The 17,432-nt window shown below is 46.1% G+C and overlaps 1 protein-coding gene across 1 annotated transcript in view; it reads left to right on the forward strand.

Moving 5' to 3' along the window:
- Positions 1 to 9,203, forward strand: part of Alg1 (ALG1, chitobiosyldiphosphodolichol beta-mannosyltransferase) — a 38,693-nt gene extending 29,490 nt beyond the window's left edge. Inside the window, exons 10-13 of the mRNA XM_084604072.1 lie at positions 134 to 244; positions 2,788 to 2,902; positions 8,362 to 8,437; positions 8,777 to 9,203. Coding sequence (XP_084460198.1) covers positions 134 to 244; positions 2,788 to 2,902; positions 8,362 to 8,437; positions 8,777 to 8,908 — 434 coding nt within the window. The 3' untranslated portion in view covers positions 8,909 to 9,203. The remainder of the gene's footprint in view (positions 1 to 133; positions 245 to 2,787; positions 2,903 to 8,361; positions 8,438 to 8,776) is intronic.
- The last annotated feature ends 8,229 nt before the right edge of the window (positions 9,204 to 17,432 follow it).

Consider the following 17,432-nt stretch of genomic DNA (forward strand, 5'->3'; position numbering starts at 1 on the left):
CACTGCACGGACGGGAAGCCAATTTAATGTGTTTATTCATTGGTCATAGCCAAGCTCCTTATGTGACAACGAATCAAATGTTTTAGGTTATATAGGCGTTTTTACTTCTTTGTCTCACGAACGTGCTTTGCAGGCAAGGGACCACAGAAGGAGCATTACCTGTCCCTGATTCGCGCTGACCCATTGGCCCATGTCAAGTTTCTCACGCCGTGGCTGTCGGCTCAGGACTACCCCAAGCTTCTTGGTGAGGATGCCCATGCTTGCATGTTCTTTCCAGCACTTCAAGCGCGCAGGGACGGAAAAATCGCTCCCTTGCGAAGCTTCTCTGCCTTTCCTTCAACATCTGCCTAGGTTGTAGTAATAAAGCACCTTGAATGAGGCCGTTGGTAGCATGCTTGCACATATTGGCACAAAAGTTAGGTGGGTGCTCTTTCACCTGGGTGCAACACATGTTTCATTTCATCCGTAGAAACCGACTGATCGATTTATTCATTTCCCCTGTTGCTGTTATTTTAGTCCCTGCATGAGTCGGCACTGGACTAAGCACATTACTGATATTTGATGTACGTACATTTGATTCTCGGGCCTATCCACTTGATGGAGCCTACCACTCACCTCCGACTTGGTTTTGCAGCTCATCAGGAACTAGCACATATCACTTGAGACCCCAACTTTCCTGCATCTTTCATGGCCTTTAATACACTCCGCCTTTTGCACATGTCTGGTCATTCACTAGCTGCATGCCCAATTTACGGGCAGTCAAACTGTTGAACTACCCTAACCAGGAGGCTCTCTCTTTCAGCTATATAGTTCCTTGGCCTAGTTTCAGTTGCATCTGTGCGAGCTTTTTTTGGCTCAACCTTGCATTTCAAGCCTTCAGTTTCAACTAAGGGGCGAGGGGGAGGGTACATTTATGCTTCACCTTTAAGAAGGGTGTGACATGACAGCATTAATGGCTCCTGCCTGGTTCTTCTTGCGGATTCTCGTTCGTATACATGCATTTTGCTACTGGCTTAATTACGAATTCCTTAATTTATTCCTCTGTTGTCGCACACAGTCGTAAACTATCACATTGTTGGTAGTTTACGAGCCATAATGTTGATGCCATATTTTATGGAAAACAAGGCTTTTAATGCTGTTGCTTAGTTTATGGTGTTCAGCTTCCAAAAGTGACAGGCTACGAGAGATGCTGTATTGGAGGGCTCTGGAAATTTTGACCACTTGGGGTACATGCACTGACATGGGCGGCTTGCTCCTGGCCTCTGTTTACACTACTGTATTTACTTGAATGTAACACAAGTTTTTTTTTGGCTCTCAAAGTCTACCCTCGCATTATAATCGAATACTGCAATTCGGTTGGCCTGAAGCAGCGCCGGGGTGCAGCCATATTGAATGCGTCACCACTCAGTTTCAGTTTCAGCGGTTTTACAATGTTATGTTGGCAATGTGGATACCAGGGAAGCCAAATCAGCCAAATTCCAATCCATCTAAAGTTAAAACGTTGCGCTTTTTGCTCATAGGCTTAGGATCGTGTCACCTTTATCCCGTGCTTGCTGCATCTTTTACAGTGGGTTAGTGCAGTTATTTCTGTTATCGCATTCGCATGATGGCAACGTGCTGTGCATAGCACGACACTCGCTTCAAAAGAAAAGCTATTCTGATAGAAGAAATAATTTTGCGGTACCTCAACGGCCAGATGTTAACTACCAATTTACCATGGTGGTAGATGCAGCAGGAGGTGATTTTTAAATGTGAGCCCGACTGCTAAGGCTTCCAATTACATCGTCTGGGAAGACGAAAATGAAAAGGAAGACTTAGTTTCCAAGAGCTCAGCCTCCGAGGACGATGACGAATGAGCATTTTTGATGAGACTGCAAGAGCCACAGTGTCTATATAAAGGTACTTTTTCAAGCACTTATGCTGCATTACATTGGTGGTTTTGTTTTTTCCCTTTAGGCCATATGCAAAGTCGTCCCTCGCTTGACATTCGCGGTCGAGTTACATTCGAGTAAATGCAATATTTACAGAAAAACACAGGTTCGATCGTAGCCCTGGCATCCACTTTTCAATGGGGGCAAAGAACAAGGCACCCATGTACCACTATTACTCGTTCCTTCCATCTCTCGTTGTATTGACAGATGGGTAAGGAACTTTGATAGGATCTTTTACTGAAAACGCAGAAGTGTGGAGCGTGCACAGCGTGCGAAACTTCACTGTGAACAAATTAATTTCAGTTTATTTTATCTCTGTAGTAGGAATCTGGCACACAGCTGCCTGTCTCTATACAGGAACTCCTAATGAAGGAATATGTTTTGTGTAAATGGAGCACAAGTATGGTTGAGGTGTCCAGTGGAAGGTTGATGGGAGCCATGCATGTGAAGTTTGAGATGCCAAGCTTGAGCTCGGTTCTTGGATGATCTTATTCAGCCTTACTCAAAGCCTTACTGTCTCTCACTGCTGCATTTCTTTACGCATGCGATAAAAGCTTTCTTCAGCTACATTACTTTTGCATTTTTTAATGTAACTCACCTATTGCTTCAGTTGTAGCATTTACGGAGGTTTATGAGCCTGCAAGATTTACAGAATTGGTATTTAGACCCACTCTTGGCTTTGTAACTGATTAAGCATCCATATGTGAGCTGCTGTAACCCTAGGTAATTATTAACTTAGGCCAGTTGTTTTCGATGCCTTGTTCCATTCATACATTGCGGACAAGAATCCTTCATCTTCATACATTGCGGACAGGAATCCTTCATCATGCTCTTTGTGAAACGTCGTCTGCTTCAGGCTCGGCTGACCTTGGCGTCTGCCTGCACACATCTTCGAGCAAGCTGGATCTTCCCATGAAGGTTGTTGACATGTTCGGCTGCGGCCTTCCGGTCTGCGCCATCGACTACCCCTGGTGAGACTGCTGCTCTTTCACCACAGAGGCACACATGCGTGAATTCTTGTGTGACTGTCATGACTGTGAGAAGCCATAGAGCGACTGTTACCATTTTTACTATCAAAAGAGCTACTGTAGGGGCTAGTTGGTATGTTTCGAAAGCAGTAGCTATTCACTGGGAATGGACACAAACATGCTATAACAACTCAAGTTGTTAGTAGTGCTTCTTCATGTTCGTGTTTGTGCCTGTGAATGAAATGCTACGTAACAACTCAAGTTACTAGTAGTAGCCCTTCTTCGTGTTCGTGCCTGTAAATAGACACAAACACAACGAAGTGCTACTAACCACTCAAGTTGTTATTAGTGCTTCGTTGTGTTCATGTTTGTGTCCGTTCTCTGTGAATAGTTAGCATTTTCCAAAATTACAGTTTTATAATTCGACACGTAGGATGAAAAAGATAAGAGGATGGATGAGATATTGTCACGTAGTGGGGACAAAGCCGTACACACCAAAAAAAGACACAGGCGTGATAGTACTGAAATTAACTCTTTATTAGGCTGACTTGCGCCCGCAAAAAAACTAAGCAACTCGGTGGCGGCGATAGCAACAAACGTGCTCGTCTATCATCGAACTAAGAATATCTGTCGCACAAATCAACGCTCAATTTAAAGGCGGCTCAGAACCATCTAGATAACGTCACAAACTGTCACTAGCACAACCTGCAACATTGTAGAAACATACACGAGTGGTCGGAATCTTCTAGACAGATCTCGGCGCATCTTGCGCGACAAAGAAACTGATAAAGGTGTATCTCGCGACATCTACCATTAACAAACAAAGAATACAGAATAGTTACGCTTGCAAGAATCACAGTGATACGGACGCATGCCGGTGGCTGCTAAAAAACAACAAATACAGTTTTGAAGGTTTCACGGCAGTATTTTATAGTTGGTACAGTTGCGATGGATCGGGCTAACCTTATTGTCGTGAACAAAATCTGGATAATGGTGGTGTGATCTCCTACCAAAAAAAAGAAAAATTCAGATTTTTTTGGACGTGCTTGATTATTTAGACATTTTCGTAGCATCATGGCATGCCTCACAGTGCTAGTTATATAAGAGCACCTGTAGATGATTCGCAACTCATTGTTTGACTTTTCAGACCTCATTTGCAGTCGCCGTGGTGCTAGTGCCAGTAGTCAAGCTTTCATATTAATGGGATGTTCTAATTTCGTACTTGAGGAGGTGGAAAAATTCTTCAAATGAACTGAAATTTAAGGAAGAAGGGACTCTCATAATGCTGACTTCCACGGCTTGGAAAACCCGTAAATAACCTTGAAATTTGTCCAGTGAAGTTCCTGCTCTGCAAAGGGTACGAAAATGGGCAGTTCGCTCCCAATCTGACCTGCTCAAACATTTTCACCCAGCTTCAGCTGCTTACCCGCATCCAGTGAACATGAGCCATTAGTGGCAGGGCTTATTTTCTGTTTGCTCATCGCACATGCATGGTTGCAATCTCGTAGAGTTCTAGGTCGTCAACCTCTGCGAAAACTTTAATAGTAGTCAACGTTTGCAGAACCCATCTGTGTTGAGTCCTTTCGTCGTGAATATGCAAATATGTTAACAGCAAAAGGTGTAGGACTTGCATGATTATGACAGGTGGAAGAGAACTTACGGGCATAAAAGCTTTGCCTCTAAATGTGTGACGCGACAGGGCTGATGGCTTCCTTCTTGGGGCTTTCCGTGCAGATCCTTGTTTGCATATATGGGCTTTGACACTTGATTGCAATTAGCATACAGTCGTAAATCACCACTTTTAGTGACGGTCACCCAACATGATACCTTGCTTTAACCAGGCCGTATCAACGTACCTTCGGGGTCTGGGAGTAGCGTGTCCGACTCGGCATTCATCCATGACGTGTGGAGCGCGATACAGCCATCAATCATTGAGATCATGAAAGCTTTTGCCTGCTGTCCGGGTAAACAACATGTGAAATTTACAATAGAACCTTGGTGATACAGATCTAATGGAGTCCAAAAAAAGATTCGCATCACCTGAAAATTCATAACGTCAAAAAGGAAAAAGGTCACTGAGAAGTACTTGTAACTAGGGCGCATTGGTCCATATTCAGGAAGATACAGAAGCGCAAAAATGGCAAAGGAACAGGACGAGCGCTGACTTACAACAGATTTTGTTTGGCGAAGAGCACTTATATACCATCATGCGCCAAAGCGCATCTCTCTGTCAATGTTTGCGTTCATGCTGTGGCACATGGGTAAAGCAGTGGCATATAAGCGCTCTTCACCAAGTAAGATCTGCTGTAAGTCTGCGCTCGTTCTGCTCCTTTACCTTTACTGCACTCCTGTATCTTCCAGAACAAACATCGGTGCGCAGAAGCATAGGAGAGGCATCCACACACATCTACTTGCATCTGAGGAGTTTTATTTACAGCCGTACAGCCACGGTTCACCGCCTGCTGCTTGTATAGTGCGTCTAGAGATTGTGACATCGCTGATGTTCGGGCTGCGCGCCACAGAAAACCTCTTGCGGCACATACAGGGCAGGATCACTACGTTGGCAGTGTGCGTGGGATTCGCCTCTACAAACTGCTTCCTAAATGTACAGCGCAACTAACGATTGTGTAGGGAACGACACGCGCACCATGTGACCCTGCCACTTGCACAGCCACGAATTGCATGCTGGCATTGTGGTGCGTCTCATCACTGGCGATAGTAACATTGGCGATTTGCGGGCGTGCATCGCCCCAAACTTTTCGCGGCGAGTATACAGCGCAGCAGGCGACAGCGGAGTCAGTGATGTGTAGCCAGTGTGTTTTGAGCCTTCAGCGTAGCGTGGCCGGTAGCCACGTCTTAGCCACGTGACGCTGTGATGTCACACCCCATGTGACACTAGGGTGAGAGCTGGGCTACCAACTCAAGCGGTCGGCAGGAGCTGCCAACTTGGGTCTCTCGTTTCACATGGGACAGTTATGTCAGAATCAGCCTGCTAGGACACTGGCATTCACGGTACCTCTATAGGCCACTAAGGCACGTTCAGACGGCTTGCTTAATGCGGGGTTTTATATGTAGGCTGAGGAAGAAGACATCATATTCTTGGCACATGTTCAACTGTTTTTTCACCCTTTAAGGCAAATGAAGTCTGGGAAAAGAATGTTTGGATTTGTCCCGTTTTTTTGTGCAGTACTCTCTTTTGGAGATGCTGTGAGGTTATTCTTTCTGCTCTTAACATGGCTGCAGCTTTTGGCTGCTGAACCCGAGGACATGTGATTGAATCTCGGCTGTGACGGCTGTACTTCGATGGGGGGCAAAATCAAAAAAGTGTTTGTTCTGTGCCCCCTTTGAAGAGCTCCCAGATGATTGAAATCAGCCCGGTGCTCTTCACTATAACATTTTTCATAGCCCATTTACAACTTCTGAATGTTAAACCTCGCACACCATGCTGCGATTTGCAGCTACGATTTGTTCGGTAGTTCTCTTGTCAAAGTGTTAATGTAGTTTGTGCTTAGCAAAATTACCACTATTTTTGTTTTCACTATTTTTATCTCACTGATTTTGACTGATTTAACAGTGTCAGCAAGCCAGACAAATCTCGCCTATTTTGTCTGTAGCAAAACATTATGCTGTCTCATTCATCTGTCAGTGTAAGAGGATGCCAGAACTTCAGGGTAACATTACGAGGATTGTCCTGTCGGGAGCTTCGCGAGTGAAGGAGCTTGTTCACTGAACACTCTGTTTGGTTTGTGGGGTTTAATGTCCTAATGCGACTCGGGCTTGAGGGACGTCGTAGTGGAGGACTCCGTAAATTTCGACCACCTGGGGTTCTTTAACGTGCACTGACATTGCACAGCACACGGGTGCCTTGCTTTTCGCCTCCATCGAAAAGCAGCTGCCGGGGCCGGGATTCGATCCTGCATCCTGGGGAACAGGGGTCGAGCGCCGAAAAAAAGCTCATGCATTTTCAAGTGAGAACTGTGTGTACCTTACTTGCGCTAGCCAAAATGGGCAGGACTTTGTAAGCAAAGAGAGTTAGATGTTCTTTGTTCCAGGCGAAACTCATTTCACGAAATACTCTCAGCTTAACGAAAACTTAGGAACATTAGCATTAGTATCCACTTTTTTTAAAGTAATCACAAAGTCTTTATTCTCTAGACAAGTACTGAGGGCAGCTCCATCCAGTTTTCTTTCTCTGGCTCTTCCGGCTATACTGATGGTTTTGTGATGGCATAGAAAAAAAAAATGCGTTTGTCACTGGTGAAGTGGATATTTAAAAATTCCTCATCACTCGATTTTTAAGACGAAGAAGAACTGTGGTCCCTTCTTGGGAGTGAATGGCGATGCCAACATTTTCTTGGTTATCCGCATGCCGTCACGCACGGCAGTTTGCTTACTAATGTATGGCCAGGGGGGCGACACATGCACGATGAGTCCCCTTGTAAGTTGGCCGCAGGTATATAATGAATTCTCATTTATTATGACAGACAGAATTCGCATTAGGGCAATGGCACTATATCCTAGAAACAAAAACTGTGGCCCCAAAACTCTGCGAAAGTGGCCAAAGTGGTACTGTAAACTTGCCCTCAAAATCATATCCATACTTTCTTCTCGTACGGAGACACGAGAATATCGCATATTTTTCACAATCCAATTCCTGAAAAAAATAAACATATATGTAAAGCGGAGTTGAAATTACAAGTTAACCACCGTGACGCACCGATAAGCTACAAAGTCGGTCACTGCATGCATATGTGCCGGCTGGGTGAGATGAAAGCACAGTGTTTGCAAGACAGGCAGCATTGAAAGTGAAACTATGAGTATGGTCAGTGAGCAACCAGTGGCAGAAGTCTGAAAAGCACTAGTGGTACTGCCAAGTGATATGCTTTGTGGGTTCGACCTGGAGCATACTTGCATAGCCAGGTGGCTGTCCATTTATGCTGCTGCTTGTAGACAGCAATGGAGGTAGCCGAGAGGACGTCCTGTGTGTATTGCGCTGGCTTCATTGCAGCATATTTGCAACTTTGTCGAGGACAGCAGAGAGTCACGACGCTTCAGCCACAGTGAATTGTAGTACAAATATCATCTGTCTGCGAAGCAGCTTGTTGGCAGCGAGAGGCAGATGACCACTACGGCGAGCTCGGACAGCATCATGGTAGTCTGCATTGAAGAATGGGTCAGGTACAATGAAGTTTTGAAATAAATTGCACAGTTGCTTCCATTATTTTGGCTGCTATATGAGAAGGGCAGTTACTACAAACTTTGGATGCAACAAATGAAATCCACATGACTGTTGGATGTGTTGCATATGGGCTTGACTTTATTTCATTTTTTTTTCCCTTTTCTCACATACAAAGGGACATTTGTCAGTGAAATGTCTTTTTCATTAGAAGGTGCTAATGTATAGATTCGAGCCCAAATTGAGTTGACAAATGTTGGCTGTTTTTTTTTGGATATCGTTGCAGCCTGAGAGAGCTGGTGAAGCCCGAGCAGACTGGCCTTTTGTTTAAGACAAGCAGAGAGCTTTGTCAGCAGATATGCGTAAGTATTAAAATTTCTTCAATGACCTGAGGATGTGTGCCTTTTCTAGATTTTTAGCGCATCTGAATGGCTCGTTTCAAAACGCACAAATACCTTACCTAAATTTAAATCTAGCCTAAATATGCCTCTTTCTCCTTTCTTTTCATGCACAATTAGTGACTAAACATTTCAACCACTTTCTAACCTTAAGCTAAAGAGAGTTCTTTTTTTGCAGGATTTCTAAGCACTCCAAGTGATGGCAATGAGCCCTAGTGTTGAGGCCAGTTTTCTAGCATAGTATGATCGCTTTCACCCATACTTGGGTTTTTGATATCACTGTGTGCATGTCATTTTTCGCAGGAGTTACTTCAAGGTTTTCCCAAGTCGTCACCACTACTTGAATCTCTGAGGACGAATGTCCACAAGTGGAGAGCAGTTCGTTGGCATGACAACTGGAAAGCTGTCGCACTTGCTAAATTTCAAGGGCACTGACCCTCACTAGTTCGTCGGAGATATCTTGTACAAAGTGGCGTCTCAACAGTCTCTGAAGCTGCACTGGTTATGGGGGCACTACCGGTGACTACGGTTAAACAGGGATTAACTGTCCATATGTTGTATTTTGCAGTAATTTTCCAAAGAAGGGCTTCCATTTATGAATGTTTGTATTAAAGCTACTTGTTTTTGCTTTCTTGGCTATGTGGAACCATTCTTTGGGACCAGAAATGAATGTTGATTTCTAATTGGAGATGCTTAAGATTTTGGCTTAATAAAGGCATTAAATGCTTGACCTTGCCCTTGTCTTCATAGTGTTGTGGGCTATTACTGGGTTTCTATTAGAAGTGCACATTGGTTGCCTGTTCTTTTTAGAAGATGTAAGTAGAGAAAAGTGAGGGAGACAGTCCAGTGCCATTGCTGTTCATGAGAGTCCAAAATTGCCACCAACAGCAAAGCTATGCAGTTCTGAGCCATGAGAGGTCACTGGTACTTGGGCATGTGTATATTTGCCATGCTCTGTATGTGTTCCCGTTCTTGCTAGGCTATGCTTTGATTGCATTTGCACTCTTTTTCTCCCTTTGTGGAGTAGGCAACCATGATTGTCTTTATGGTAGAGTCCTCCTCCCCCACCCCCCTTCTGTTGCTTTCCTCTCAGGTTCTTTTAATGGTGACAACCAGCTACATTGCCTTGCCACAGTGGCACAGTGGTTAGAGGGCTCAACTGCTGATCTCAGCTGCGGTGGCTGCTTTTTGATGAAAGTGAAACACAAAGCACCAGCATACTGTGCGGTGTTGCTGTATACTAAAGAACTCCCAGGCGGTTTAAATTATCTAGAGTCTGGCATCTCTCATAGCCTAAGTTAGTTTGTCATTAAATCCCTAAACCGAATACAGCAACCAGCTGTAGGCAGCTGCTTCAACTGACGTCAAAGTGATGCCATTTCCTAGGCCACTAAGGCATGTTTAAATTCTGCATATGTTTTCTTTCATTCGCTTATTGCTGTACGCTCTCACTTGCACTGTACAAGATATTTGCACTTCTCTGCTTGAGGTGCGCGAGCAGCACTTCTACTCGTTAGGCTTTTCAGTTTTGATGTTGAAGTGTCCATCTTTTTCATCTCACGGGGTGCTTTGACACATACACATATGCAGCGAATGTTTGTAGAAACATACCGTAGTGTCAAAAAACCATAGCTGTCAGTGCCAGTATAATATTTCATGGAGGAAAATGAGGAATTTTTTTTTTCATTTTCTCCTCTATGGAAATGCCACACCCATGGCCAGAATCGAACCCATCAGCTTAGAATCAGCCAATTATAGTAGCCGCCTGCACAAATTAAGGGAATGAGTGAAGTTATTAGAAATTGAAAGTAAAGAATGCAAGTGCATCATGCGCAGTCAGATGTGTGCGTTAGTGGTAGACTAATGTGTTGCCATGTGTTATATGCCTGCACACCTTCTATGTGTATAGAGAAGAGGTATACTTCATCCCTTCCAAATACTTCATCCAATAGCTACCAAAGCTATGAAGCATGCAGAGATGATGTCCTTTACCTGCGAGGTATAGTGCCAATGTAAGTCTCCTCAGTTGCTTTGAAATTGCGGTACGTAACAGACATTTATTGGGATGTTTGTAACAAGAGCATCTTGTGCAATGAAATGCATTATTGAATTTTCTTTTCTTTAGAAAGAAACGTCAAAATGTCTACTGCCATATTTCCCAATAAACGATTTCCTCTAATGTACAGTTCTGTGAAGGTATATGTGTAGAGGTATTAACGCCAGGTATATGTCGAGAAATGCATGGCCGAAAACACATCTGGGCATAACAGGGGTCATGTGTTTTGAGAAAGTGGGGGTTGCCGCACACTGTTAACATGCGGATGAATGAACTAAGAGCTCTGAAGGCAGCGCTAAAAGCGTCATCATGAGTGCTTGGGGTTCGGGTGGGCGTAGCGTCGGCCAGCGCGCGCTTGAGAGCATACCGTCTACCGTTATTATTATTATTGCGAAAGCAATACTACTTTCACTTTTCAGCCCTTCGCGTAGCGAGGCGGTAGCTACAATTGACCTTTAGCGTGACCTTTGGCGCGCCGCCAAGCACAGCTGCGCAAAAACAGGGGCCCCAACTCGCGCCATCAACTCGCGAGGCGGTAGCTACCAAACGCGGCCTAACTGCCGCTCCCTCCGTGAGGGAGCGCTACAGCCGGAGTGACGTCATGCCATCTGCCGCAAAAACGGGCCCCAACTCGCGCCTTCAACTCGCGAGGCGGTAGCCACCAACCGCGGCCTAACTCCCGCTCCTACCGAAGCTACCACCGGGGGTGCAACGTTGGATACTATAGGAGGTGGCCTAGCGGCAGGTGGAACCAACGCAGTCTCCAGGGATGCTTTCATTTCTGCTGGCGTAAAGAATGCCGTTGCAGCCGGTGCCGGCGCGGCAGTTGTACATTCTGCCTTTATCTGTGTGCCTTAACGACGTGCGCTGTACAAAAAAAAAAAAAATTACGAGGGACTTTAGCGACTAAAGTAGTGAAAGGCGAAAGCCTGAGGTCTCTTGTCTAGCGTTTCTGCCATCTGCAATCCCACACTTGAACGCGCCTCAAGGAACGCCACGCGACAGGAGCGATGACGTACCATTCAAACGCACACTTTTCAGAGAAAGTGGGACAGATACTGTGCCTTTCCTCCAGAAATCTCATCTTCTCGTAGTAACACAGTTAGGAAAGCCCCGCCTCCGTAGCTTTGGCTCCATTGCCACACTCGTTTCGATGGAGACGAAACGAAAAGGCTTCCGTGTGCTGTGCGATGTCGGCGCACGTTAAAGATACCCAAGTGGTCGAAATTACTCCGTAGCCGCTACTCCGTACTTCGCTATGGCTCCACTTTCTCTCTATCCACTTTCAGTCCCATCTTACTCCCTTCCCGACAGAAGCGTGACAGATACTGCGCCTTTCCCTTCCTGTGAACCAATTATTATTAAAGTTGTCAACACGCCGGTGACCACAGCAGAGGTGACTGGAGGTGCGCTGCCTGCAGCGCGTCTCCCGTTAGAGGCATTTCCAAGACAGATTAATTTCGATTAGTTAACTGGGTAAATAATTAGTAAGTTATTTAGCTAAATAATATCAACTAGTTAATTGGCTAGTTATTTCAATTGGACTAATTGAAATTAGTCCAGTTGTTACAATTAGTCCAACTAATTAGCTAATAATAAGTTATTGCCTAACTCCCATGTTGCTCATTACTACTCAACAATTAAACCTTTCAATTAGTTGCTATTTACCAATGCCCATATATGGTGCGCTCTCGAAAGTATGACACCCTCTGACGATAGCTTCTGCTGACAACGATGAGGCATTAAAGGCTTCCTCCTTAAAAATCGGCGCATAGCAGCACTCATGGGCAGTATCGAAGGTACATGTATCTTCGATGCTATTTTTAGATACATTTTTTGAATCGGTATTAGGTGTCGTGTGCGAAAAATGAAAGTATCGGTATCGAAAATTCCTTTTTAAGGTATATATTTTGAAGGTACTCGATACTAAAGAAAATTTCAAAAATGTATCTGCGACCCGAACATTGGAAGCAGACTTTGTGAACAATCCGTTTGGACACGTGTATAGATAGCTAGATGGATTTATTGAAAGGAAAGGTAGAGAGGTTGGCCGCAATGACTAAAATCTGGCCTGTTACTCTGCGCTGGAGAAGGGGAAAAGAAAGAAGGTCATGATGGGTAATGATGTGGGAGAAGGGATATGAAATATATATACGGGCACGGCAGCTTGCTTTACAAGCGAAAATCAAGTCCGGCGCGGAGCACAAAAAACGGCAATGAGCCCGCACAGCCTGGACGCCCTTCCCCTTGTACTGCCAAGCGCCCAGCAGCAGTTCCTCCGACAGAGGCCTCTTGTCTGAACACTTCAAGGAAGCGGCTAGCACATTTCTTTCACACGCATACGCAGCTAGGGCACAGCAATAATATGCGGTCCACAATCTCGGGGATGCCACAAGTTGAACATTCCAGGGAGTCCAGCCGAACTTGCCCAGACGACCCTAATGGTGTCATCCCTCCTCCCCTCCTTCTCATCTCCCTGCACCAGCAGGGGCACGTATTTGGGTTTGCTCGGTACGGTGGCTCCGCAAGGGACAAAACGACAGAAGAGACGAAGAAAGCGGGCTGTTCCGACTAGCATCTACCGCCCCCAGGAGCCGAGCAGCCTAGCGATTAGCGGCGCATGCTTTTTCAATGGGCGTCATGTTGGACGCGGCACTAGCTTGAGAAAGCATATACTACTACTACTACTACTACTACTACTACTACTACTACTACTACTACTACTACTACTACTACTACTACTGTTATTATTATTACTATTATTATTATTAGTAGTAGTAGTAGTAGAAGTAGTAGTAGTAGTAGTAGTATAGAGGAAGACTCTTTTCACTAAGTTGGCACTGAATTGTCGGTAGGTAACGACCAAATTAATTGGCTAAATATCTTCCCAGTTTTAATTATTAGTGATAATAATATTAATTGGTTCACAGGAAGGGAAAGGCGCAGTATCTGTCACACGTGTTTGTGGACACCTTCATCCCTTGGTGTCCACAGACACAAGGGTGACAGATACTGCGCCTTTCCATTCCTGTGAAGCAATCAATATTATTATTATTAATTAAAACTGTGAAAATATTTAGCCAGCTAATTCGGCCGTTAACTAGACAATTCAGTGCCAACTTCGTGAAACGAGTCTTTCTCTATACTACTACTACTACTACTACTACTACTACTACTACTACTACTACTACTAATAATAATAATAATAATAATAATAATAATAATAATAATAATAATAATAATAATAATATTAATAATAATAATTAGCAGAAAATATTACTGTGTATTATTATTTAGTAGTAGTAGTAGTAGTAGTAGTAGTAGTAGTAGTAGTAGTAGTAGTAGTTGTAGTAGTAGTAGTAGTAGTAGTAGTAGTAGTAGTATTAATAGTATTATAGGCTCCCTCAAGCTAGTGCCGCGTCCAACGTGACGCCCACTGAAAAAGCATGCGCCGCTAATCGCTAGGCTGCTCGGCTCCTGGGAGCGGTAGATGCTAGTCGGAACAGCCCGTTTTCTTCGTCTCTTCTGTTGCTTTGTCCCTTGCGGAGCCACCGTACCGAGCAAACCCAAACACGCAGCAGGGGCACCCAGGCCTCGTGATGGCCAGACACCCCTCACGCCTTAATTTCTGGCAGTGGAACTGCCGTGGTTTCCGCGGAAAGCGGAACGCGCTGCAGCTCCACCTCCAGAACATCCCTCCCTCCGACTTCCCCGCTTTAATCGCCCTCCAAGAAACTTTCTCCCCAGTTAAGCTGCGCGACTTCACTGCTTTCCATCCTCCTTCTGCATCCCCCCCGAACATTGCCACTCTGGTTCACCGCAACTACACGGCGATAGAGCATCCTCTCGACGTTGCAGAGTGCACGCACCTTTTCCTAAAACTCCTCCCCGGGCAGGCGACAGGATGCCAGTCTCTTTGTTCTTAATGTCTACAGCTTTCCTCGCACACTTTCAGCTCCTCTCCTCCTCCTTCTACGCAAAGCCCTTTCTCGCGCACATCGCAACGCGCTCCTCATTCTTGGGAATTTAAATGCACATCACATCAGCTGGGGTTATCCCGGGAACTGTAGGAAAGGTCTCGCGCTGTGGACATTCGTCCAGAACGAACAGTTATCCGTCCTTAATGATTTTTCTGACCCAACCACATCGGCTGCAGCGTCCAACGCAACACTAATCCGGACCTTTCCATCTGCAAAAACGTCTTGGACGCAGCGTCGACGAACACCTGGGTCTTTCTCGGCAGCGATCACTATATCCTGTCCATCTCTTTCTCTCTTCCTACCCTATCCTCCCGCCAGCGTCTGAGCCAGGTAGTCGACTGGGATCGGTTCCGCCACTCACGGTAACATGCCCCCACCTCCATCTCAGACCTTTCTCAATGGACTGCCACCTCGCTCAAAGATGTTTCATCCGCCACCTCTACCGTCCCTACCCCTCCTCAATCCTCCACAGCTGACAGCCGCCTCCTTCACCTATGGGAGGCGCATCATTCCCTGCACCGCCGCCGGCTTTCACAAAAACACAACCGCTCACTACGCCTCCGCCTAGCCCGCCTGGGTATGGAAATTGAGGAGCGCTGCTCATACCTCACCAGGCAGCAGTGGGGCCAGACCTGCGACCGCATGGCCGGTAACCTAGGGCTAAGGGACACGTGGGCGCTCCTACGTGTCCTCCTTGACCCGTCGCATACCAAGGCAGGGATGTGACGCGCCTCCTACAATCCTCACCGCTATCCGATTCCGATTTCCTTCTTGCACTCCGAGATCGCTATATCTGCACTTCCCCTCCGTCCCCGCTCCCTTCCTACATCGGCACCATTAATTCTGCGCTTGACGCAGATATCACTTTGGGGGAGGTTTGTGCGGCGCTACATAAGCTCCGCACCACTTCCGCACCAGGAGCAGACCAAATTTCTAACAAGGCTCTCCGTAACCTGGACACATCATCCCTAGAGGCCATTACGGACCTCTTTAACAAACATTGGCACGAAGGCCCTCTGCCCTCTGAGTGGACCCATGCTAAGGTAACCTTCATCCCAAAGCCCGGTAAACCCATAGACATTCAAAATCTCTGTCCTATTTCGCTCACCTCTTGTCTCGGTAAGCTCTTTGAGCACGTCGTTCTAGACCGCTTGCAGAGCTTCCTCGAGGACAACCATCTTTTTCCCGACTCGATGTTCGGCTTTCGCCCATCCCTCTCTACACAGGATGTCATGCTCCAGTTCTCCGAAGAGGTCCTTCACCCTCTTCACGCCAAGCGCACTCGCGCGATCATGGCACTGGACTTGACGAAAGCATTTGACAATGTCTTCCATACCACTATCCTAGACGCCCTTTCTACCCTTAACGTGGGTTCCCGGATCCATGGTTACATCAAGGCTTTTCTTGCTCATCGCGAGATGACCGACGAGCTGGCCCCCTCCACCCCGGGATGGACACGCGTGACTCCCTCCTCACCTTCCATGACATCACTTACCACTACCGTAACTCCCGATTATTCCTCCCTCCCCCTCACAAGTCCCTATCTAAAATCGAACAGAATACATGGCGCCATTTACAGGCCCACACTTTCCTGTCCCCTGCATTATTCACCCCGGTGCTTCTCACCCCAATGCACGCTTTGCAGCTCTCCCCGAGCAGACTATGCTCACAGTCTTTACTTTTGTCCGGCGCACTTTCCCCCCGTCTCCTGGCAAATAAACAGCCCGCAGCTGTGGGAGGCTGCTTTGCCCAGCTCGGAGCCGCATATTCAACAGCGGCTTACGACCTGGGCAGCGGAAGTCGCCGCCAGGCGTGATCTGGAGGCCACGACCAGCAGCCGGAAGGCCACCCACGGAATGGCGGCAACATAATTTTATTTTATTTTTTTTTGGCCTTCACTGAATAAAGTTTGTACCACCACCACCACCTGTCCAATTAAATGTACCTGCGCGTGGAAGTCACGTTTGAACGGAGTTTATGTACCAAGCATGCATGATGACACGAAATATCATGCGGAACCGAGGGGGTCGAAATTACTTCGTAGCCCTCCACTACGGCTCCTGTTTCTGTCTTTCCACTTTCACTCCCACCTTCCTCCCTTCCTTTACGGCGCGGTTCAGGTGTCCATAGAGCAAGTGTGACAGATACTGTGCCTTTCCCTTCCCGTGAGCCAATTATTATTATTATTATTATCATCATCAAATTTCAATGTTCCATTGAGCCTTTTCAGACGAATGTGAGTGTTCCAGAAACCCATCTACTTCTGCTTTATTGATTATGCGAAAGCGTTTGACTGCGTAGATCACAGCAGATTGTGGCAAGCTCTCCAAGAGATGGGAGTTCCAATTCACCTCATCTGTCTCCTCAGGAACCTGTATGAAGGACAAGAGGCCACAGTCAGAACTGGGCATGGTCTTACCGATTGGTTTCCGATTGACAAAGGAGTGAGGCAAGGCATGCATACTGTCGCCCTGCCTATTTAACCTATATGCAGAGTGCATCATGAGGAAGGCCGGTCTGGACGAGTCTTCAGATGAAGTGAAGATTGCTGGAAAACGTATCAACAACCTTAGATATGCGGATGATACCACTTTAATGGCAGAAAGTGAAGTGGAACTCAAGAGACTTCTGATGCGCGTACAAGAAGAGAGTGAGAAGTTTGGGCTTAAACTGAACATCAAAAAGACAAAGATCATGGCGTCTTGCCCTATCAAGTCCTGGAGCATCAATGAACAAGAAGTGGAAACTGTGACAGATTTTCTCTTCTTGGGCTCCAAGATTACCTCGGAAGGAGACTGCAGCCATGAAATTAGGAGACGCCTGCTTCTGGGAGAGAGAGCAATGGTTAGCCTTGACCGCCTAGTAAAGAGCAGAGACATTAGTCTGCCAACCAAGATCCGTATAACTCGTACTATGGTCTTTC

The sequence above is a fragment of the Amblyomma maculatum genome, chromosome 5, assembly GCF_055883805.1.
Source record: "Amblyomma maculatum isolate TAMU_Amacu chromosome 5, ASM5588380v1, whole genome shotgun sequence".
NCBI classification, from domain to species: domain Eukaryota; kingdom Metazoa; phylum Arthropoda; class Arachnida; order Ixodida; family Ixodidae; genus Amblyomma; species Amblyomma maculatum.